General features: G+C 34.9%; 2 protein-coding genes and 1 non-coding gene across 3 annotated transcripts in view; 1 reads left to right on the forward strand and 2 right to left on the reverse strand.

The window, feature by feature from the left end:
• LOC133531120 (uncharacterized) overlaps positions 1-17445 on the forward strand; it is a 53626-nt gene extending 36181 nt beyond the window's left edge. Inside the window, exons 4-10 of the mRNA XM_061869236.1 lie at positions 10517-10574; positions 11394-11498; positions 12760-12950; positions 13983-14156; positions 15573-15599; positions 16454-16608; positions 17359-17445. Coding sequence (XP_061725220.1) covers positions 10517-10574; positions 11394-11498; positions 12760-12950; positions 13983-14156; positions 15573-15599; positions 16454-16608; positions 17359-17416 — 768 coding nt within the window. The 3' untranslated portion in view covers positions 17417-17445. The remainder of the gene's footprint in view (positions 1-10516; positions 10575-11393; positions 11499-12759; positions 12951-13982; positions 14157-15572; positions 15600-16453; positions 16609-17358) is intronic.
• Positions 13584-13655, reverse strand: Trnac-gca (transfer RNA cysteine (anticodon GCA)). Its single transcript has one exon. It is a non-coding gene; the product is annotated as a tRNA-Cys (tRNA).
• A 2547-nt stretch (positions 17446-19992) lies between the features above and the next one.
• On the reverse strand, positions 19993-23713 carry LOC133530873 (PAX-interacting protein 1-like). Its single transcript, XM_061868931.1, has 3 exons — positions 23707-23713; positions 21532-22527; positions 19993-20153 (listed from the first exon to the last, which is right to left on the reverse strand). Exons 1-3 carry the CDS (start codon positions 23711-23713, stop codon positions 19993-19995), a joined length of 1164 nt encoding a protein of 387 aa, XP_061724915.1.
• Between the last annotated feature and the right edge of the window lie 1512 nt (positions 23714-25225).

The following is a 25225-nucleotide window of genomic DNA, read 5'->3' on the forward strand; positions in this document are numbered from 1 at the left end:
CTGTTGTATATACTACTGACTAACAGCTATCATTGAAGACCAAATTCAAGCCTATATCTCCTGAAAATCTTTCAGCAGATCATACCTGAATATTGACGAAATCGTAATTTCAAACTTAGTTTTTTATTTTACTTTTATAGTATATCGATTGCCTAGAACTCCACTGTTTTATATACTACTGACTAACAGCTATCACTCAAAATCAAATTCAAGCCTATATCTCCTGAAAATGTTTCAGCAGATCACACCTGAATATTGACGAAATCGAAATTTCAAACTTATTTTTTTATTTTACTTTTAGAGTGTATCGATTGCCTAGAACTCCGCTGTTTTATATACTACTGACTAACAGCTATCATTGAAGACCAAATTCAAGCCTATATCTCCTGAAAATCTTTCAGCAGATCATACCTGAATAATGACGAAATCGAAATTTCAAACAATATTTTTTATTTCACTTTTATAGTCTATCGATTGCCTAGAACTCTACTGTTTTATATACTACTCATTAACAGCTATCATTGAATACCAAATTCAAGCCTAAATCTCCTGAAAATGTTTCAGCAAATTACACCTGAATATTGGCGAAATCGAATTTCAAACCAAAATTTTTTATATCACTTTTATAGTGTATTGATTGCCTAGAACTCCGCTGTTTTATATAATACTGACTAACAGCTTTCATGAAAGACCAAATTCAAGCCTAAATCTCCTGAAAATGTTTCAGCAAATTACACCTGAATATTGGCGAAATCGAACTTAAAAACTAAATTTTTTATATCACTTTTATAGTGTATCGATTGCCTAGAACTCCGCTGTTGTATATACTACTGACAAACAGCTATCATTGAAGACCAAATTCAAGCCTAAATCCCCTGAAAATCTTTCAGCAGATCATACCTGAATATTGACGAAATCGTAATTTCAAACTTAATTTTTTATTTTACTTTTATAGTGCATCGATTGCCTAGAACTCCGCTGTTTTACATACTACTGACTAACAGCTATCATTGCAGACCAAATTCAAGCCTATATCTCCTGAAAATCTTTCAGCAGATCACACCTGAATATTGGCGAAATCGAACCTAAAAACTATTTTTTTTTATATCACTTATAGTGTATTTATTGACTAGAACTCCGCTGTTTTCTATACTACTGACTAACAGCTATCATTGAAGACCAAATTCAAGCCTATATCTCCTGAAAATCTTTCAGCAGATCACACCTGAATATTGACGATATCGAAATTTCAAACTTAATTTTTTATTTTACTTTATAGAATATCGATTGCCTAGAACTCCGCTGTTTTATATACTACTGACTAACAGCTATCATTAAAGACCAAATTCAAACCTAAATCTTATGAAAATGTTTCAGCAGATCATACCTGAATATTGACGAAATCGTAATTTCAAACTTAATTTTTTATTTTACTTGTATAGTGTATCGATTGCCTAGAACTCCGCTGTTTTATATACTACTGACTAACAGCTATCATTGAAGACCAAATTTAAACCTAAATCTCCTGAAAATGTTTCAGCAAATTACACCTGAATATTGGCGAAATCGAACTTAAAAACTAAATTTTTTATATCACTTTTATAGTGTATTGATTGACTAGAACTCCGCTGTTTTATATACTACTGAGTAACAGCTATCATTGAAGACCAAATTCAAGCCTATATCTTCTGAAAGTCTTTCAGCAGATCACACCTGAATATTGATGAAATCGTAATTTCAAACTTAATTTTTTATTTTACTTTTATAGTGTATCGATTGCCTAGAACTCCGCTGTTTTATATACTACTGACTAACAGCTATCATTGAAGACCAAATTCAAGCCTAAATCTCCTGAAAATGTTTCAGCAAATTACACCTGAATATTGGCGAAACCGAACTTAAAAACTAAATTTTTTATATCACTTTTATAGTATTTCGATTGCCTAGAACTCCGCTGTTGTATATACTACTGACTAACAGCTATCATTGAAGACCAAATTCAAGCCTATATCTCCTGAAAATCTTTCAGCAGATCATACCTGAATATTGACGAAATCGTAATTTCAAACTTAATTTTTTATTTTACTTTTATAGTATATCGATTGCCTAGAACTCCACTGTTTAATATACTACTGACTAACAGCTATCACTCAAGATCAAATTCCAGCCTATATCTCCTGAAAATGTTTCAGCAGATTACACCTGAATATTGACGAAATCGAAATTTCAAACTTATTTTTTTATTTTACTTTTAGAGTGTATCGATTGCCTAGAACTCCGCTGTTTTATATACTACTGAGTAACAGCTATCATCTAAGACCAAATTAAAGCCTATATCTCCTGAAAATCTTTCAGCAGATCATACCTGAATAATGACGAAATCGAAATTTCAAACAATATTTTTTATTTCACTTTTATAGTCTATCGATTGCCTAGAACTCTACTGTTTTTATATACTACTCATTAACAGCTATCATTGAATACCAAATTCAAGCCTAAATCTCCTGAAAATGTTTCCTTTCAGCAGATCGCACCTGAAAATTGATGAAATCGTAATTTCAAACTTAATTTTTTATTTTACTTTTAGAGTGTATCGATTGCCTAGAACTCCGCTGTTTTATATACCACTGAGTAACAGCTATCATTGAAGACCAAATTCAAGCCTATATCTCCTGAAAATGTTTCAGCAGATCACACCTGAATATTGACGAAATCGAAATTTCAAACTTAATTTTTTATTTCACTTTTATAGTCTATCAATTGCCTAGAACTCCACTGTTTTATATACTACTCATTAACAGCTATCATTCAAGACCAAATTCAAGCCTATATCTCCTGAAAATGTTTCAGCAAATTACACCTGAATATTGGCGAAATCGAACTTAAAAACTAAATTTTTAATATCACTTTTATAGTGTATTGATTGACTAGAACTCCACTGTTTTATATACGACTGACTAACAGCTATCATTGAAGACCAAATTCAAGCCTATATCTCCTGAAAATCTTTCAGCAGATCACACCTGAATATTGATGAAATCGTAATTTCAAACTTAATTTTTTATTTTACTTTTATAGTGTATCGATTGCCTAGAACTCCGCTGTTTTATATACTACTGACTAACAGCTATCATTGAAGACCAAATTAAAGCCTAAATCTCCTGAAAATGTTTCAGCAAATTACACCTGAATATTGGCGAAACCGAACTTAAAAACTAAATTTTTTATATCACTTTTATAGTGTTTCGATTGCCTAGAACTCCGCTGTTGTATATACTACTGACTAACAGCTATCATTGAAGACCAAATTCAAGCCTATATCTCCTGAAAATCTTTCAGCAGATCATACCTGAATATTGACGAAATCGTAATTTCAAACTTAGTTTTTTATTTTACTTTTATAGTATATCGATTGCCTAGAACTCCACTGTTTTATATACTACTGACTAACAGCTATCACTCAAAATCAAATTCAAGCCTATATCTCCTGAAAATGTTTCAGCAGATTACACCTGAATATTGACGAAATCGAAATTTCAAACTTATTTTTTTATTTTACTTTTAGAGTTTATCGATTGCCTAGAACTCCGCTGTTTTATATACTACTGAGTAACAGCTATCATCGAAGACCAAATTAAAGCCTATATCTCCTGAAAATCCTTTAGCAGATCATACCTGAATAATGACGAAATCGAAATTTCAAACAATATTTTTTATTTCACTTTTATAGTCTATCGATTGCCTAGAACTCTACTGTTTTTATATACTACTTATTAACAGCTATCATTGAATACTAAATTCAAGCCTAAATCTCCTGAAAATGTTTCAGCAAATTACACCTGAATATTGGCGAAATCGAACTTCAAAACTAATTTTTTTATATCACTTTAATAGTGTATTGATTGCCTAGAACTCCGCTGTTTTATATAATACTGACTAACAGCTATCATAGAAGACCAAATTCAAGCCTAAATCTCCTGAAAATGTTTCAGCAAATTACACCTGAATATTGGCGAAATCGAACTTAAAAACTAAATTTTTTATATCACTTTTATAGTGTATCGATTGCCTAGAACTCCAATGTTGTATATACTACTGACAAACAGCTATCATTGAAGACCAAATTCAAGCCAATATCTCCTGAAAATCTTTCAGCAGATCATACCTGAATATTGACGAAATCGTAATTTCAAACTTAATTTTTTATTTTACTTTTATAGTGTATTGATTGCCTAGAACTCCGCTGTTTTATATACTACTGACTAACAGCTATCACTCAAGATCAAATTCAAGCCTATATCTCCTGAAAATTTTTCAGCAGATCACACCTGATTATTGACGAAATCGAAATTTCAAACTTATTTTTTTATTTTACTTTTAGAGTGTATCGATTGCCTAGAACTCCGCTGTTTTATATACTACTGACTAACAGCTATCATTGAAGACCAAATTCAAGCCTATATCTCCTGAAAATCTTTCAGCAGATCATACCTGAATAATGACGAAATCGAAATTTCAAACAATATTTTTTATTTCACTTTTATAGTCTATCGATTGCCTAGAACTCTACTGTTTTATATACTACTCATTAACAGCTATCATTGAATACCAAATTCAAGCCTAAATCTCCTGAAAATGTTTCAGCAAATTACACCTGAATATTGGCGAAATCGAACTTCAAACCTAAATTTTTTATATCACTTTTATAGTGTATTGATTGCCTAGAACTCCGCTGTTTTATATAATACTGACTAACAGCTTTCATGAAAGACCAAATTCAAGCCTAAATCTCCTGAAAATGTTTCAGCAAATTACACCTGAATATTGGCGAAATCGAACTTAAAAACTAAATTTTTTATATCACTTTTATAGTGTATCGATTGCCTAGAACTCCGCTGTTGTATATACTACTGACAAACAGCTATCATTGAAGACCAAATTCAAGCCTAAATCCCCTGAAAATCTTTCAGCAGATCATACCTGAATATTGACGAAATCGTAATTTCAAACTTAACTTTTTATTTTACTTTTATAGTGTATCGATTGCCTGGAACTCCGCTGTTTTATATACTACTGACTAACAGCTATCACTCAAAATCAAATTCAAGCCTATATCTCCTGAAAATGTTTCAGCAGATCACACCTGAATATTGACGAAATCGAAATTTCAAACTTAATTTTTTATTTTACTTTTAGAGTGTATCGATTGCCTAGAACTCCGCTGTTTTATATACTACTGAGTAACAGCTATCATTGAAGACCAAATTCAAGCCTAAATCTCCTGAAAATGTTTCAGCAAATTACACCTGAATTTTGGCGAAATCGAACTTAAAAACTAAATTTTTTATATCACTTTTATAGTGTATCGATTGCCTAGAACTCCCCTGTTTTATATACTACTGACTAACAGCTTTCATTGAAGACCAAATTCAAGCCTATATCTCCTGAAAATCTTTCAGCAGATCATACCTGAATATTGACGAAATCGTAATTTCAAACTTAATTTTTCATTTTACTTTTATAGTGCATCGATTGCCTAGAACTCCGCTGTTTTACATACTACTGACTAACAGCTATCATTGAAGACCAAATTCAAGCCTATATCTCCTGAAAATCTTTCAGCAGATCATACCTGAATATTGACGAAATCGTAATTTCAAACTTAGTTTTTTATTTTACTTTTATAGTATATCGATTGCCTAGAACTCCACTGTTTTATATACTACTGACTAACAGCTATCACTCAAAGTCAAATTCAAGCCTATATCTCCTGAAAATGTTTCAGCAGATTACACCTGAATATTGACGAAATCGAAATTTCAAACTTATTTTTTTATTTTACTTTTAGAGTTTATCGATTGCCTAGAACTCCGCTGTTTTATATACTACTGAGTAACAGCTATCATCGAAGACCAAATTAAAGCCTATATCTCCTGAAAATCTTTCAGCAGATCATACCTGAATAATGACGAAATCGAAATTTCAAACAATATTTTTTATTTCACTTTTATAGTCTATCGATTGCCTAGAACTCTACTGTTTTTATATACTACTCATTAACAGCTATCATTGAATACCAAATTCAAGCCTAAATCTCCTGAAAATGTTTCAGCAAATTACACCTGAATATTGGCGAAATCGAACTTCAAAACTAATTTTTTTATATCACTTTAATAGTGTATCGATTGCCTAGAACTCCGCTGTTTTATATAATACTGACTAACAGCTATCATTGAAGACCAAATTGAAGCCTAAATCTCCTGAAAATGTTTCAGCAAATTACACCTGAATATTGGCGAAATCGAACTTAAAAACTAAATTTTTTATATCACTTTTATAGTGTATCGATTGCCTAGAACTCCAATGTTGTATATACTACTGACAAACAGCTATCATTGAAGACCAAATTCAAGCCAATATCTCCTGAAAATCTTTCAGCAGATCATACCTGAATATTGACGAAATCGTAATTTCAAACTTAATTTTTTATTTTACTTTTATAGTGTATTGATTGCCTAGAACTCCGCTGTTTTATATACTACTGACTAACAGCTATCACTCAAGATCAAATTCAAGCCTATATCTCCTGAAAATTTTTCAGCAGATCACACCTGAATATTGACGAAATCGAAATTTCAAACTTATTTTTTTATTTTACTTTTAGAGTGTATCGATTGCCTAGAACTCCGCTGTTTTATATACTACTGACTAACAGCTATCATTGAAGACCAAATTCAAGCCTATATCTCCTGAAAATCTTTCAGCAGATCATACCTGAATAATGACGAAATCGAAATTTCAAACAATATTTTTTATTTCACTTTTATAGTCTATCGATTGCCTAGAACTCTACTGTTTTATATACTACTCATTAACAGCTATCATTGAATACCAAATTCAAGCCTAAATCTCCTGAAAATGTTTCAGCAAATTACACCTGAATATTGGCGAAATCGAATTTCAAACCAAAATTTTTTATATCACTTTTATAGTGTATTGATTGCCTAGAACTCCGCTGTTTTATATAATACTGACTAACAGCTTTCATGAAAGACCAAATTCAAGCCTAAATCTCCTGAAAATGTTTCAGCAAATTACACCTGAATATTGGCGAAATCGAACTTAAAAACTAAATTTTTTATATCACTTTTATAGTGTATCGATTGCCTAGAACTCCGCTGTTGTATATACTACTGACAAACAGCTATCATTGAAGACCAAATTCAAGCCTAAATCCCCTGAAAATCTTTCAGCAGATCATACCTGAATATTGACGAAATCGTAATTTCAAACTTAACTTTTTATTTTACTTTTATAGTGTATCGATTGCCTGGAACTCCGCTGTTTTATATACTACTGACTAACAGCTATCACTCAAGATCAAATTCAAGCCTATATCTCCTGAAAATGTTTCAGCAGATCACACCTGAATATTGACGAAATCGAAATTTCAAACTTAATTTTTTATTTTACTTTTAGAGTGTATCGATTGCCTAGAACTCCGCTGTTTTATATACTACTGAGTAACAGCTATCATTGAAGACCAAATTCAAGCCTAAATCTCCTGAAAATGTTTCAGCAAATTACACCTGAATTTTGGCGAAATCGAACTTAAAAACTAAATTTTTTATATCACTTTTATAGTGTATCGATTGCCTAGAACTCCCCTGTTTTATATACTACTGACTAACAGCTTTCATTGAAGACCAAATTCAAGCCTATATCTCCTGAAAATCTTTCAGCAGATCATACCTGAATATTGACGAAATCGTAATTTCAAACTTAATTTTTCATTTTACTTTTATAGTGCATCGATTGCCTAGAACTCCGCTGTTTTACATACTACTGACTAACAGCTATCATTGAAGACCAAATTCAAGCCTATATCTCCTGAAAATCTTTCAGCAGATCACACCTGAATATTGACGATATCGAAATTTCAAACTTAATTTTTTATTTTACTTTATAGAATATCGATTGCCTAGAACTCCGCTGTTTTATATACTACTGACTAACAGCTATCATTGAAGACCAAATTCAAGCCTAAATCTCCTGAAAATGTTTCAGCAGATCATACCTGAATATTGACGAAATCGTAATTTCAAACTTAATTTTTTATTTTACTTGTATAGTGTATCGATTGCCTAGAACTCCGCTGTTTTATATACTACTGACTAACAGCTATCATTCAAGACCAAATTTAAGCCTAAATCTCCTGAAAATGTTTCAGCAAATTACACCTGAATATTGGCGAAATCGAACTTAAAAACTAAATTTTTTATATCACTTTTATAGTGTATTGATTGACTAGAACTCCGCTGTTTTATATACTACTGACTAACAGCTATCATTGAAGACCAAATTCAAGCCTATATCTCCTGAAAGTCTTTCAGCAGATCACACCTGAATATTGATGAAATCGTAATTTCAAACTTAATTTTTTATTTTACTTTTATAGTGTATCGATTGCCTAGAACTCCGCTGTTTTATATACTACTTACTAACAGCTATCATTGAAGACCAAATTCAAGCCTATATCTCCTGAAAATCTTTCAGCAGATCATACCTGAATATTGACGAAATCGAAATTTCAAACAATATTTTTTATTTCACTTTTATAGTGTATCGATTGTCTAGAACTCCACTGTTTTATATACTAATGACTAACAGCTATCATTGAAGACCAAATTCAAGCCTATATCTCCTGAAAATCTTTCAGCAGATCACACCTGAATATTGACGATATCGAAATTTCAAACTAAATTTTTATTTCACTTTTTTAGTGTACTGATTGCCTAGAACTCCGCTGTTTTATATACTACTGACTAACAGCTATCATTTAAGATCAAATTCAAGCCTATATCTCCTGAAAATCTATCAGCAGATCACACCTGAATATTGACGAAATCGAAATTTCAAACTAAATTTTTTATTTTACTTTAATAGTGTATTGATTGCCTAGAACTCCGCTGTTTTACATACTACTGACTAACAGCTATCATTGAAGACCAAATTTAAGCCTATATCTCCTGAAAATCTTTCAGCAGATCACACCTGAATATTGGCGAAATCGAACTTAAAAACTAATTTTTTCATATGACTTATAGTGTATTTATTGAATAGAACTCCGCTGTTTTATATACTACTGACTAACAGCTATCATTGAAGACCAAATTCAAGCCTATATCTCCTGAAAATCTTTCAGCAGATCACACCTGAATATTGGCGAAATCGAACTTAAAAACTAAATTTTTTATATCACTTTTATAGTGTATTGATTGACTAGAACTCCGCTGTTTTACATACTACTGACTAACAGCTATCATTGAAGACCAAATTTAAGCCTATATCTCCTGAAAATCTTTCAGCAGATCACACCTGAATATTGGCGAAATCGAACTTAAAAACTAATTTTTTTATATCACTTATAGTGTATTTATTGACTAGAACTCCGCTGTTTTACATACTACTGACTAACAGCTATCATTGAAGACCAAATTCAAGCCTATATCTCCTGAAAATCTTTCAGCAGATCACACCTGAATATTGGTAAATCGAACTTAAAAACTATTTTTTTTATATCACTTATAGTGTATTTATTGACTAGAACTCCGCTGTTTTATATACTTCTGACTAACAGCTATCATTGAAGACCAAATTCAAGCCTATATCTCCTGAAAATCTTTCAGCAGATCACACCTGAATATTGACGATATCGAAATTTCGAACTTAATTTTTTATTTTACTTTTATAGTGTATTGATTGCCTAGAACTCCGCTGTTTTATACAATTCAGACGCACGTTTATCAATGGAGGCCAAAATCAAGCCTAATGCTGCTAAAAATGTTTCAGCATATCATGTCTCTATTTTGAAAAAATCCAAATATCAAAGATGATATTTTTTTAACCATAAATGTGAGACAGGGGCCGGGTAATCCTTTTGTTTTTTTAATTAAACTCTCAGCTATAAATAAATACGCAAATAATACCTAGAACTTTTAAAAATATTTTTCTATATTTTATATGAATTTTGTTAAAATTGAATATTATTAAAGTTAAGTTTTTTCTGGCTTGCTCGCTTGATTTAGGACCGAGAACTCCGAGAACTCCTAAGTTCTACGAACAATAGAGCAAGAGCTATCGTTTGAAACCAAATATATGTCTGTGCCTTGTTAAATTACATCAGCATAACACGTGTGAAGTTAGCATATCATTGAATTTAAAAATAATTAATAATTGTAATGAATGGTCTCAGAGATGTCTTTTTTGTGTCAGGAACTCTTTGTTATCACGTGACAAGGCAATACAAATTTTTTCATTCCATTTGTAACTAAATGATATGCTAGTGTGTGAAGTTAGCATATCATTTGTTAAAAATCCATAGTATTGGTTTTTATGATAAAAACGCCAGAACTATTGATATAAAGTATCAGGAACTCTAGAACTATGGTGCATGCTAATAGAACTCCAATAAAAACGTGATCTGCTAGACTTTGATATGCCAACTTCACAGACATCCCTGGTGTCTCGCGTTGTGGTGCTTACTGCTGCCGTGTGCGTTGCGGGCCCAAATGGTATTTTTTTTATTTATAATACATACCTAATTCATTAAAATATCCTATTATTTTATATTAAACAAGTCCTCCGACAGTCTCGACTCTAATAGCATTGTACAAAGGAAAATTTCGAAAGTTGTCAAATTTCTAGAGGAAAGGTTTAATTAAGCAAACAATGAAAACATATCGGGATTTCGAATTTAAACTATCGTGAGACATAATAACATTAAACTAATACGGTACGCAAAGCACGGCCGTCATGACGCTGCTCGCACTGTTGGTGCTTGTGAAAGGAGCCCTAGGCTCTTCGAAACATGTCGCGCGAGTGACTAAAAACATGTGAGTTTAAACCGTAAAATTAAATTGATATCAAGACTTTAATAAATACAGGCTTTATTAGATATGCCTTCTGCCAATCTAATTTATGATATGATAAAAAATCTATATCTAATCTAATTAATTTATAATATTAATATTTTGAAAAAAACCCCAAAAGCAAAATTGGTCCAGTATGTGTGTTGAATGAGTATTTCGGTATATCACTTCCATGGTAAATTTCACCTTTTAATTCCCTTAAAGGATGATTTCCGGGATAAAAACTATCCCACGTATTTTCCCGTGACCCAAACTCACTTTTTACCCCAAAAGCGTAAAGACGTAACAGGCAAACAAACAGACTTACTTCCGCATTTATATAAGTTAATAATTAGTATGCATGCCTCGTGGTTCTCAACGACCTCGCTTCCCCAGTAATGCAGTTATGTTATTGTCAATTGTCAAAACCATTTAAAAACTGTAAGAAGTTGTCAAATCTGGATCGAACTCAATATCTTGCAGGCGAAGTGCACGACAGACGGCCCGTCACCGTTGTTACTGGCACTCGCTACCGACACCCTTTGAGAGGCGTTCGGGTGCCAGTAATAAGAGTCCTGATGCCCAAACGTACGTAAAACTTCTTCCTCTTCCTGCCTTTACTATCGCCAAAACATGTTTTTCTCTTCCATTCTCCTCTATCTTTCGTCACCTCAGCACTCACTCCTTTCTTTCTCATATCCTCTTTCACACGATCCATCCATCGTTTCTTGGGTCTACCATCCGCTCTCCGTCCATCAACGTTCATCCCTAACATTCTTTTGCTTACATAGCATTCATCCCTCTTCATTACATGCCCATGCCACGCTAACCTACTACTCCTTATCTTCTCCGTTACCGGTGTTACTTTCAAACTTCCCCTTATATAGGTATTCATTCTTAATCCGATTCTTTCTCGTCACTCAACATTCTAATTTCCGCTCCGTGCACTCTTCTTTCATGCGTCACTTTCGTCGCCCAGCATTCTGATCCATACATTACAACAGGTCTCACGATCATTTTGTGGACTTTCCCCTTAAGTTTAAGAGGTATTCGTGGGTCGCAAGTTGTTCCAGAGACCTGTCGCCATTTCATCCATCCCACATTTTTTTTTACGTCACGGTCGATGTTTTCGTCACTTTGGATCAATGACCCAAGGTACCATAAACATACAACATAACCATTAACTTTTTACGATTTTGATACGACCTTGACGAACGTCTTGGTGTTTGGTGCGCATCTCACATACGACTTTCACCTCATTTCGCTTGCACCAATATCCAGGGTCATATAAACATATGATCAAAACCATCTGAATCGGGCTCTTGTTTTTATCGTTCTCTAAAAAATAAGGATGACTCAGTTCCTCTATACAAAGTCCAAATGAAGACGGGCGCGACTTAAGTTTAAGCAGTCGCCAATTTCTTTCTAAATGGGTCCTACAAAAAAATCGAAAGTGTTCAAAGTCCAAACGATTACCACAAAACCTAATCTTATACCGAATATCAAGGCTTCAGGTCTTTTGAATGTAACCAGGATTATTGATGAAAGTGCATGATTTTAGTGCTAATAAATATTTCTTATTCTTATTTTTTAATAGCAAAAACTTTCAAATGGACAGTAGAACGTTCAGTTTTAAGGTGGAGTATATAAGGATATAATAAAGTATCAAAAGATCAAATCTTCGTAGTACTGGGGAAATAAAAGGGATCGTAAAAGTGGCTCGGAGTGGTTCTTGTGAATATACACACTCACACTGCATTGTCGCGCGGCTTTTCCTTTGAACTCAGCCGTGTGAACTATTCGATAAAAACATGTCCGTACAATGTACATCAGCATAGATTTCCCTCAGTTCCAGAGCACACCGATGAAAGAAGATACATGCTGCAGAAGTCAGTAGCGCTTCTCCTGCTGCAAAAACGCATTCCTGATATAATGGTGGAGCACCCGCTGCGAGCTATTGGCATTGACTACACGGGGGAAGACCTGATGACTAGCCAGGACGAATGCGTCGTGGTTGGCTGGCATTTTTTATATGCAGAGGTACAACACATACACAAACACTCCTCATACTGCGAAGATGCGTTCCTGATATAATTGGTGGAGAAGCCGCTACGAGCTATCGGCATTGACAAGGTGTACCTTGTATCTCTGACGCTGTCGCTGACACAAGCACTGGGTTGGGGTCACAGAGCCTACTGCCAACTCGAACTGCCAAAAATCGAAAATTCGTATTCGAGTGATTTACCTTTGAGAATATTATCTTTGGAGCTATATTGGTTTCCCAAGGTGGACCTCGAATTTTAACGATACATTTGTAAACATACATACCTTATTAGAATTTAAAAAAACATAATGCTCCCTACATCGAGCTATTATTCTCGAAAATAAATAAATTAACGTAACATATCTTACAAGAATCAAAATTACTAGAATTGCAAATAAAACATCGTATTTTTCGGGACACGGATAAACTAGTAAACTAAACTAAACTATAAACTAGTCGCCTATTTCTTTCTAAATGGGTACTACAAAAAAATCCAAGGTGAAAGTGTCCAAAGTCCAAGAGCTATTTTTCCACTTGCTAAATTCTTGAAAATAAAATAAAGCTAACAAATTCTTGCTACAATAATGAAAATTATTTTGAGTTTCATTTCACTACAAAAAAAATATTATAGGGGACACCCGGATTTGAACCGGGGACCTATCGATCTGCAGTCGATTGCTCTACCACTGAGCTATATCCCCACATGTCATTAAGAATGAAAAATACGACTATATTATTCTAAATAACAAAAGGCTATCGTAGGCACGTAGGCGGATGACATTCCTATAACGCTTATAAAATCAAAACTTCTTTTCTAAATATAAAGCTAAATACTTTGCAACACGATTCATTATTGATCTTTATCAACGAGCAAAATACAATGTATCCAAAGTTTAGTTAGATAATTTTCTAACTAGGTACCGCAGAATATAAACGAGAATAGCAACGAGTGACAAGAGAAAAGTTGATGCACCCGTTTAATTCTTACAATCATATAGTATATCAATTTTCCTCTGCCATTACTCCAGGATGGGAAACTTCCAGAACAGTGGTGGCTTGTACACCGTCAGATGCGGTACCAGGTCTTGCAGCTCAAAGATAAGAAGGACGATGCCTGCGCCGAACTGGTGCGTGCATACGAGCAGACTGCGGATGATCTGAAGCACGTTGGAGACGTCGATGATGTCATGTGTTTTAGAGACGTAAGTGAGAGTGCGTTCAATACTCCAGGATAGGAAGAATTGTCGTTTCTGCACAGTCAGATACGGTACCAGGTCTTGCAGTTGATGGATAAGGGGGACAAGGCCTGCGCCGAGCTGGTGCATGTATACGAGAAGACTGCAGATGATCTGAAGCACGTTGGAGACGTCGATGATGTCATATGTTTTGGAGGCGTGAGTAACATTGAACCTTTAAATTTTGCCCCCTGCCCCCCCGGTGTGTTCTGCCACTTTTACAATGGGCTGTGCTCTGAAGAATTGTTTGTCATGATGCCAACGGCCGCTCTTTATCACCGCACCGCTCGCCGTCGTCAGGGTATTCATCTTCACACCCTAGAACCTAAGTAATCGCGCACTGTACGTTTTAAGAGAATTCCCACTGACGCTCCAGCTGCAGCTGTAGAATGAGCTCCTTGTCGAGATTTTCTCGAGAGTACACTGTACGGGGCTATTCAAAAAAGGAGTGTACTGTACAGATTTTTAAAGGATCGGCAACACGCCTGGAGTTGTACGCGTTTATAGGCTACGGTCACCGCTTACCATCACCGACCGCTTGCCCCTGACGTAGTAGAAAAAAAGCCAACCTGGTGGTATGCGGTTACCGTAGCCTATGGACGCCTGCAACTCCAGAGGAGTTACATGCGCGTTGCCAACCCTAACACTCCGCACCCCAGTTGAACTCTGGCAACCTTACTCACCGGCAGCAACACAACACTATGAGTAGAGTCTAGTGTTATTTGGGTGCGGTTTTCTGTAACGTGGAGGAACTCTGTGATAAAACAACGTTAACTTATTGTGTTTGGGATTGTTAGAATTAATTGCCTGTGGAAAGAAAAGTATAGTCAGCGATAAAATCTAGTACCGTAAATGAAATTTTTGCCAAAAACTTATTTAGTAAGTGAGCTGTCAACCGTATAGGTTTATTACGAGTGGGACATAGGTTAATGGCGGTATTACTGTTGTTTAAGAGAACTGACAACCTCTTGGGCATTTGCCAGAATCTGTTAGAGGTAGAGAATATTAACAAGATATACTATTAATGTATATCGTACATAATTATGTAAGTAGTATGTATGTATATGTACTGTCTTACTGTTGTAGACTTAAACTTTAAAGATATTTTCTCTACTGCTATTTAGTTTTAATTTAGTTTTTTTTACCTCCTAATTAAAGTTTCATTTTTTCACTACCTAAAGGTTGCCTGGAAGAGATCGCTCTGTAGCGATAAGGCCGCCTGTTGTTTACCTCTATCTTCATGTATAATATGTGTTTCCAATTATTATTATTTATTATTTATTTATTTATTTAAAAAAAAAAAAAATATTTACGAAAATATATAGTTAAGTCTACCTTACATTAAAGCTTTAATAAGCAATTTATTGAATGTAAATATTTCAGCCGAATAATACAGCTCAGCCTTGTCACGTAAGTACCTGACCAATAATACGGACTCTAACACTTCTATCTGAACAATTACAAGCTTTTATTTAACTACGTTTGTACGGGGCAAATTTTGCAAGTTAAATTTAACCCACTTCCCGGTTTGCCCGGACGTAGACTTCCCGGTTTGCACATTGGCTACGAAACCAGAGTGCGTAGACAACATACCAATCGTTAACGCTCCGTAGCGTAGCGTAGTCATCTCTCTCTATCACTCTTCCATATTAGTGCGACAGTGAGTTGCGTTTGGTTAGCCACGAAGCGTTAACGATTGGCACGTTATCTACGCGCTCTGGTTCGAATCCCGGTAAGGATATTTATTTGTGTATATATTATAGTCAATCGTGTTGTAGCCGGCCCCGAATAGCTAATCCTTTGTATATTGTAAGTAAAACCGCACGTGCTACTACCTGCAAAAATAATTCTAATTGGCACTGAGCGCGGGCTAGTCTAACGCTAAAAAAAACCAGTCTAAGTGCGCTCTCCGATAACACGCCTTTGTTACGCATCTCGATGACACATTTTAGACTGGTACCGTAGCGTTCGACTCGCCGGCACCCAGTAACCGTAAAGGGACCACACAGCCTCGCAACATATTTTTCCATTAGTTTATTTTGAATCTTATTACAATCTTCATAGAGTCGTAATTCAATAACCGGTTAAAGCGGACGAAACTTTTTTTATGCAGGTAAGTGGCACGTGCCGTTTTACTTACAATAGACAAAGGATTAGCCGTTCGGGACCAGTTGCAAAACGAACGACTATACAGGCTTTGCTTAGATTGGAACTAGGTCGATCTGTGTGAGGTTGGCCCTAGAAATATTCCTTTGTTTATTTAGGGTATGTACGGAGCCCCGCTGGTGTGCGCCAAGGGCCGAGTGGTGGGGCTGCTGGCGGCGCCGTCAGCGCAGTGGAGACACTGTGACCGAATGTCTATCCTAGTACACAAACTCTCTAGCCACCGAAACAAGGCCTTCTTAGAGTGTTTTGAGACGTAAGGCGAGAATTTTATTAACTCAAGTTCATTTCAATAATAGCATTACACTAAGAACAAGTAGCAGTTTTGAATGATTCACGGTTAGTTTCACTATACTTAAATCGACCGAGATATAAACTCTAAACATCGGGAGCTCAATAAAAACCATATAAAAGGTAATCACGGTTTATATCCCGGTCGATTTAAGTGTAGTATAACAAGTAGATTTACAATATCTATACAAAATACCCTACCGTAAAAACGAACATCAAAATTTCGGTCTCGGCCTTTCTATTGAGTGAAGATGGAAGAGCAAAGCAGAAGCAGATAACGACGTTAGGATTTATGCTAATAATAGGGTTAAACTGACGTTTTTTATACCGTCGCCTACAACGACAGCGCAAGAGCCGTCCTAACCGGTTATCTCATTGCGGGTCTAACGCGCGGCGCGGCGTGCAGCAGTACGCGGCGCGCGGCCTTCTAGAATCCTACTCATGCACTGTTAGTGCTTGAAGAAGGCTACCTAGGCTTTCCGAAACATGTCTTACGTGTGACTGAAATACGCGAGTTAAACGGTATTATTAACTTAAGTTAGTATGACTCATGACAGTTTGGATTTTTGTTTTACGCAGTAAGCCCTCGGGTTATTGTCCGATGGCCTCACTAATGCACTAAGCAGGTATCGTTCTATTCGTTAGATTCATATAACACAAGATTTCCATATTTTAAAAGAGTATTTGTTTTGGACCACTTACTATTTATTTTCAGGTTACTTCAGCCAGAATATCTTATCAAATGGGAGCTGTTTTTGAATAAAACAACGTGAACGCAAGAGAAAAATACCGAGTACCTACGAACAAAAAAGTCAGGGAATTCCAAAATAAGTAGTCGACATCTCAAATAAAATTTTAAACGTTGAAATTTCCTGTTGGGATTACAGAAATTTAAAATTTCCGAGAACTTTTCAAAGTTTGGGAAATTTTCCGCACATGCATATTTGTAGTTAGGATACTACCTACAGGTGTTTGTTATTTGTGCAATAAAAATAATTTGGTAATTCGCACTTTTTATCGTGTGCAAGTTTAATTTCATTTGTATTTCTTAGATAGTGTATAATTTGATATATTGATGTCCATTCCATAGTAACATAAAATCAAAACCCATAAATTATTTAACAGACTGAGGGCGTCCGCTGACGCGGGACAGCGGGTGCCCGGAGCTGGCAAAAAACGATTGCGTTTTATGAAGTCATTACACACTATTATTACATAAATATAAATATTTTGGTGTTACTTTGATAAATAAATATAACGATTTTTGCGAGATTTCCGTATGAAACAAAGATTTTCTATCAATTTTGCGCAAACGAGTACTTGAAAGTAGATAGATGCGGCATATGGAGTCATTATACTCGTAGTTGGATTGAAAGGATATCATTTTATTTTTTATTTTAAATCTACAATTTGATCTATGTCCAAAATTCAAGTTATTTTTATTAATTTATTTATAAGTATACATATATTTATTTGTGATGGCACTAATGAGAACCCCTCTGTAGGGTTAAGGCCTCCTCCAATTTTGCTCATAAATAAATTAATAAAAATAACTTGAATTTCTACATAGATCAAATTGTAGATATAAAATAAAAATTAAATTGATATCCTTTTAATCCAACTATAATGACTCCATATGAAAATGTTATTATTTTATTTAGAAATAATAATAAATCGTTTATGGATGTAAATTGAAATGTATAAAAAGTAATTCTATTTTAAATTAATAATAATCGCTCAGAGATAAAAAAAAATTGAAATGTATTATAATTTTTTTTTATTGTTGTTGTATGTCAATGAAATGTTATATTGCATGTAAAAAAATGAGAAATAATGAAAGGCTTATTTTTTTATTTATTAGATGCGCACTTATTTATGTTGTACCTAATAGTGTTAGTGTGTAATGACTTCATAAAACGCTATTGTTTTTTGTATGGTAGTAGTATTAGCAACGCTAACTGGCGCGGACGCATGCGGTGGCGGGCAGCTAGCGGCCGCCCTGAAACGTACTGGGTTTTCCCAGTACATGTAGTATAGATGTGATAGTTTCGGAAAGTATCCAAAAAGTTGGAAAAGTTCTTCGAAATTTCAGGTAGTTTTACAGAAACAAAGGAAACTTTCATTTTGAAAATAGATAGTGTACTTATACTATGAGATATCTATTATGAGAATTATCCGAAATATTCCAAGTGAATATTTCTCAATTTTGGAAACTTTCACGCGTAGGGTTGCCAGGCCATAAAATGCAAAGGCCGGACTGCGCACTATATAAGGCCGGACATTTTGCCTAAAAGCCGGACATGTTTTTTTTATTGCTAAACAAAGTTTTTACAGCTGGGCTATTGAAAAAAGTATCTGACAAAAAGCCTGACAAAAACTGGACAGGCCGAACACGTACATATTTGGCCGCACGCGACCGCAAAAAGCCAAACATGTCCGGCTAAAGCTGGACACCTGGCAAGCCTATTCACGCGGCTCGCCAAAGTCAACAATGTATTATGAGACAGTACCGCACTCATCCACGTTCAGGGTCCCATTTCTCGAACGGTATTAGACTAATAATATTATTCCACGAACTGTCAAGTCGTATACGAGTTGACTGTTCGTGGTATGGTAACCTATGGGTAGCAACACACTCGTAATATTAGGTTCATACCTTTCTCATACCTGGGGCCCATTTCTTGAACGGTATTAGTCTAATTTTTTTTATTTATTTAATCTTGACCATGGATACACGTCCTTCAGTTGTATTCATAAACATTACATAACAACCATCAAAATACACGTCCTTCAGTTGTATTCATAAACATTACATAACAACCATCAAAATACACACGAATATCCATAACAAAATGAGATAAGATAGTACACAGAAGAATAAAAATTATCATTTAGCAATAATAACTTATTTAACCTTAACTCTATTGAAACAATTTATGTTAGATATGATAATCGAATATATACATTCAAATAAAATTAAATTTCCTTCATTGTGTTTAAAATAAAATTAAATACTGGTATAAAATAAACAGGGTTAGATAGTAAATCTTGAACGCAGCGGGGAACACTTAACAAGTTCTCTTCTGCAACATCACTAATGACACTGACAAGTAACAATCAAATACTTATAACGTGTTTGATGTCCGCATTTTCTTTAAAACAATAAGTACACTTATCATCAGTAATAATATTCTTCCTATTGATATGTGCTGGGACCAAACAATGACCAAAACGCAGACAGTTTATGCACGTTATGAATTCCCTGCTGGTATATTTAAAGCCATAATATTGGTATTATGGCTTCAAATATACCAGCAAGGGAAGGGAACACCTTGGGGTGTTGTTGGTATTAAGTCTTGTTGTATATCTGCGTACCATCTTCGTTTAATCTGGACTTCTGTGTTATGTTCCCAATATTCTTTCCACATTCTCTTAGAAATACTGATCTGAGCGACAAAAAGGCAGATAAATAAATATTGATGGCCGTTTTTGGCGGTATGGCATCACAATCTATAACAATATTAGATAATTTTATTGTAGTGGTATCATTGAACAGAGATGACGTCATTGATGTTGCAGGCCCGTTTAGCGTTCGAAATTTAAAAGGAACTTTCACTATTGAACCGCATTTTTCCCAGTAAATTGTATCTTAAATCTTTAAGTTATTATACTACTGGTGGACTATTTTAGGTGTATCACTCAATAACCACTCTCGTAGAAGATAAACAAATAGGGAGTATTACTGCAATGTTCTGCTGCCAGAGTGCAGCACTAGCACCTTTCATATACCATAGAGTAAATTCTACATACTGTGCCTTAAACTGTTTTTAGGGTTCCGTAGTCAACTAGGAACCCTTATAGTTTCGCCATGTCCATCTGTCTGTCTGTCTGTCTGTCCGAGGCTTTGCTCCGTGGTCGTTAGTGCTAGAAAGCTGAAATTTGGCATGGATATATAAATCAATAAAGCCGAGAAAGTCGTACAATAATATCTCAAAATTTAATTTTTTTTAGGGTACTTCCCCTACACGTAAAGTGGGGGTGAAATTTTATTTTGCTTCAACCCTACTGTTTGGGATATCGTTGGAAAGGTCTCTCAAAACTAATAGGGGTCTTCAACAATCATTTTTTGATAAAGTGTATATCATCGGAGATAAACGCTCCGAAAGACAAAAAAAATGTGCCCCCCCCCCTCTAACTTTTGAACCATAGGTCCAAAAAATATGAAAAAAATCTTGGAAGTAGAACTTAAAAAAGACATTAAATGAAAACTATAGCGTTATCGTTATCGCAAAAAGTTTCCCCTTCATAGTAAAAAGACGTACATCCACAGTTCATCCCTTGGTTGTTCAATCTACTTTACTTTAAGCTCCAGTTTAGCTTATTGTGACGGAGAGTAACTACGGAACCCTACTCTGAGCATGGCCCGACATGCTCTTGGCCGGTTTTTATTTGAAATATGACATTGATGCATTAAAGCGGTTTATTTACAAAGGGCCTACGGGTCTAGTATATGGCATTGATACCAAGTATTACATGTAAAAGAAAATGTGAAAAAAAATTAAACTGTTATTATTAATTAAAAATTAAATTTATTAAATTCCTTAATAATAAAAAATAACAATTTAACAGAATAACTAACACTAAAACATATTGTACCTTCCGTGTACCCTACCCCAATGTATCTTAAAAATAAATCAGTGTATCTCATTTTATAACGAACCATTTAAACAAGTTTCACCTTCCGGGTCATGATGGGCATGATGGCTGCACTTATAATATCTTCATTTTAAACATCGTAACTCAGTCTGGAAAATACATTTTCGTTATTTTGAAATTTAAATTCTGAATCTAATTTTTTTTTCATAACTTTTGTCTGAATCTTCTTTACCTTCATCACATTGGTCCGACTCTACTTTTTCTGTATAATATTGGTCTGACTCTGCTTCTGCTTCAATATATTGGTCTGTATCTACTTCTTTATCATAACATATACAACATTGTTCTGTTTGTTTTTGTTGCATTGACCCGTCCAATCCATGTTGCGATTCATCTTGCATTCTTACTTGCAATTCATATTGCAATCTTTGCAATGCTTGATTAAATCTTTGCATTTCTTGAAGCAAACCATGGTGTCCACCATGTCGCATACCATGTACCATACCATGTTGCAAATCATGTTCCATATCATGTTGCATACCCTGTAGCATACCTTGTTGCATATCCTGTTGCATACCATGCTCCATGCCACATTGCTTATCATGTTGCAAATCATGTTTCATACGATGTTGCATGTCCTGTTGCATACCTTGTTGCATATCCTGTTGCATACCATGTTCCATGCCATGTTGCTTAACATGTTGCAAATCATGTTTCATAACATGTTGCATGTCCTGTTGCATACCTTGTTGCACATCCTGTTGCATACCATGTTGCAAATCATGTTTCATGTCCTTTTGCATACATTGTTGCATATCCTGTTGCATACCATGTTCCATGCCATTTTGCTTAACATGTTGCAAATCATGTTTCATAACATGTTGCATGTCCTGTTGCATACCTTGTTGCACATCCTGTTGCATACCATGTTGCAAATCATGTTTCATGTCCTTTTGCATACATTGTTGCATATCCTGTTGCATACCATGTTCCGTGATATGTTGCTTACCATGTTGCAAATCAGGTTCCATACTATGTTGCTTGCCCAGTAGCATACCTTGTTGCATATCCTGTTCCATACCATCTTCCATTCCACACTGCTTACCATGTTGCAAACCATGCGGCATACAATGTTGCCGTCCATATTTCATATCAGCAAGCTTCTCAGTTTCTCTCATAGAATCCTTATGATAACTGATCACCACAAGTAATGCGCAGATACTTAAACCTGAAAAATAAAAACTCATTTCACTGAAATAACCCTTAACCTTAAAAATTTGCCCAAAAACTGTAAATACAAAAATCATTTCTAAAAATTAGTAATACAGTATGTATATTAACTAAAACCATTTACTCAAACCCGTTAATATTTACGTCATATTGAGTAACTTTTACTATGGGACCAACCCCGAAATCACCAAATAAAGTTTGGCTATTTCGTATATTTTGGCTGGTCTGGCGTTGAAATGTTCTATGGGGGAGTCCATATTTTTTTTCGCGATTTCAGTTTTGACTCCATAATAAAAGTCACTCGGTATCAATGACGTCATCTCTGTTATTCTCATGTATGGGTGACAGTTCAGTTTAGTATGAAAAAATTAGTTCCAATGAAATTCCGCAACATGGCGCGTGATAACATATTACTGGTCAGACTTTACTTCTCGTGATCCTGAGTGATAACTACTCAAAAATGGATAACTACTTTTTCCAAAAAAATCCTTTAACTGAAAAAGCCCACATATATCTGATCCAATGAGAATATTATACACCGTGGATTATTTAACTCCGTTAATTTCAAGGGGGCATTCCTGAGCTTAAATTTAGTTACTGCCAAGGGCTTGCCTTAGGGCCTGTTTACATATTGATTGGTGTTTAATGTGAGTTTAATACATTTGTTACTAAAGGCAAGTAATATTTCGATCGATCGATGTTCGAATTAAATTGTTTTGTGGTAGTTTTCAATTTGTTTGACCGTGTTACAACAACACAATATGCAGCATATAAGTATTCTTTATTCTTTATTTCATTGTAGTCATGTTCATAATACAGTAAAGTGTTACTAAGTACTTTATGAAATAAAAATATTTTTTTTTATTAACCATGCCATTTAGTTTACATAGGTACTTTATCCAACCCCGAAATTAACAGAGTTAACCCTTTTCCAGGCCGCACCAATCTACAAGGTTTTCCCAAAATATTCAAATATATTCCAATAAATCCCGCTTTCATGATTCATTTGAAGACAAGTCACATTTTCCGAAAGTGCAATCTAATTTAAACTTTAAATCGGATGACTGAGGTTGAAATTCTATTATATGGTATGTGGTCGATAAATCATACTATACCTGAAAAGGGTTAAAAAAACACGGTGTATATTATGAGTAATCGATAAAACATTAATACTTACTTGCCATTATTAATAAGAGAGCTGTCAGAAAAGCCCTATGAGGAGTCGAATGTGTTACAATAATAAACCAAAAGCAAAGAAACAAATGTGCCGCAAATCCTAATATAAGGTCGGATATATAACACCGCTTCATCCAATTATGATCCTGTAAAAGAAATAGGTATTTTTGAAGTGAAAACTTCCTTAGCGGCGCTGTGCACTTTTTGTGACGGGAAAAAAATGTTAAACTCGCGACAGGTTACGTGACCGACACATTTGTCAGATTGAAAATTCGTAAGCCGGACACGTGACCTGATCGAAAAACTGTTACAAAATATAAATTGTCCTGTTTGTGTACGATAGCGCAATAAATGAATATTGTATTTTACCACATAAATGATAGTACTTTTATACTGATAATTAAAGCAATTCGTGCAAAATTATTCCCTAACTATTCCAAAATATCAAAAATGCACAACGTTAATATTTAAGTTTTCAGTTCTGCCGGCACTCCAGGAGTGCAACTCGTTGTTTTTTTTTCGAACATTGGGATTATAAATAGGGAGTATTACTGAAAGGTTCTGCCACCAGAGTGCAGCACCAGCACTTATCGTAAACCAGAGACACCATATAGACCGCGGGCCAGGAGCATATTTCGTCAGTCATCGCCTCGCGGCTGATACTGTGTCAGATGATAGTTTAGATGCTGTTTTAAACTAAAAAATCCGTCAGCCGGTTCTATCGCGGTGGAATGACCGTCAGCTGTAAAATGAACATGTAAAAAATATGCGTCTTACCACTTAATGCGCGGCAAAGTATGAGTAATGTGTAAATTGCGTAATCCGTTGATGGCTTTTCAGGCGTTTACGCCTGATGAAATGCTATATGCAAAGTTTCATGATTTGTTATTGCTATCATAATAGGTATAGCGCTTATTTTTTACATGTCCATGCGACCAGCTGATGCTCTTACCACCGCGATATATCCGGCTGACGATTTTTAAAGTAACAACAGCATCTGAACTATCATTTGACATAGTATCAAACGGGAGGCGATGAAAATGTTTTTTTGCTTTACGTGTTTCGGTGGCTGCCATTCCTCAACCCACCAACGGAACGGCAGCTGACGTCCACGAGGGTTCATCATACCTACCCGTTAACCACTAGGTACACGAGTTATCAACCGGAGGCGATTGGTCATGAAAATTGTTCCTGGCTTTGACAATATTTCACAGTGGGTATGTGCGAAAGTGATACATGACACAAATGCGATAAAAACGCGACCACCCTATCGCCCCAGATGATTACAAATTCAAATATCAAGAAAGGAAAAATAGAAAAAAAACATCACTTCTTCCGGCAAGATTGGAACTTGTCATAACAAATTCTTAATTTCAACAGAACTTGGTTTTGTTTCAGTATCAATATTGAATACTTCATGCATATAAATCTCCATGCAATAAATTTTTTGGTTGGGGAGACCGTCATCAGGCAAGAATTCTCCTATTTTAATACGTCTACTTCGCTCAGACGTAGTCAGA

The sequence above is a fragment of the Cydia pomonella genome, chromosome 24 (assembly GCF_033807575.1).
Source record: "Cydia pomonella isolate Wapato2018A chromosome 24, ilCydPomo1, whole genome shotgun sequence".
In the NCBI taxonomy this organism is placed as follows: domain Eukaryota; kingdom Metazoa; phylum Arthropoda; class Insecta; order Lepidoptera; family Tortricidae; genus Cydia; species Cydia pomonella.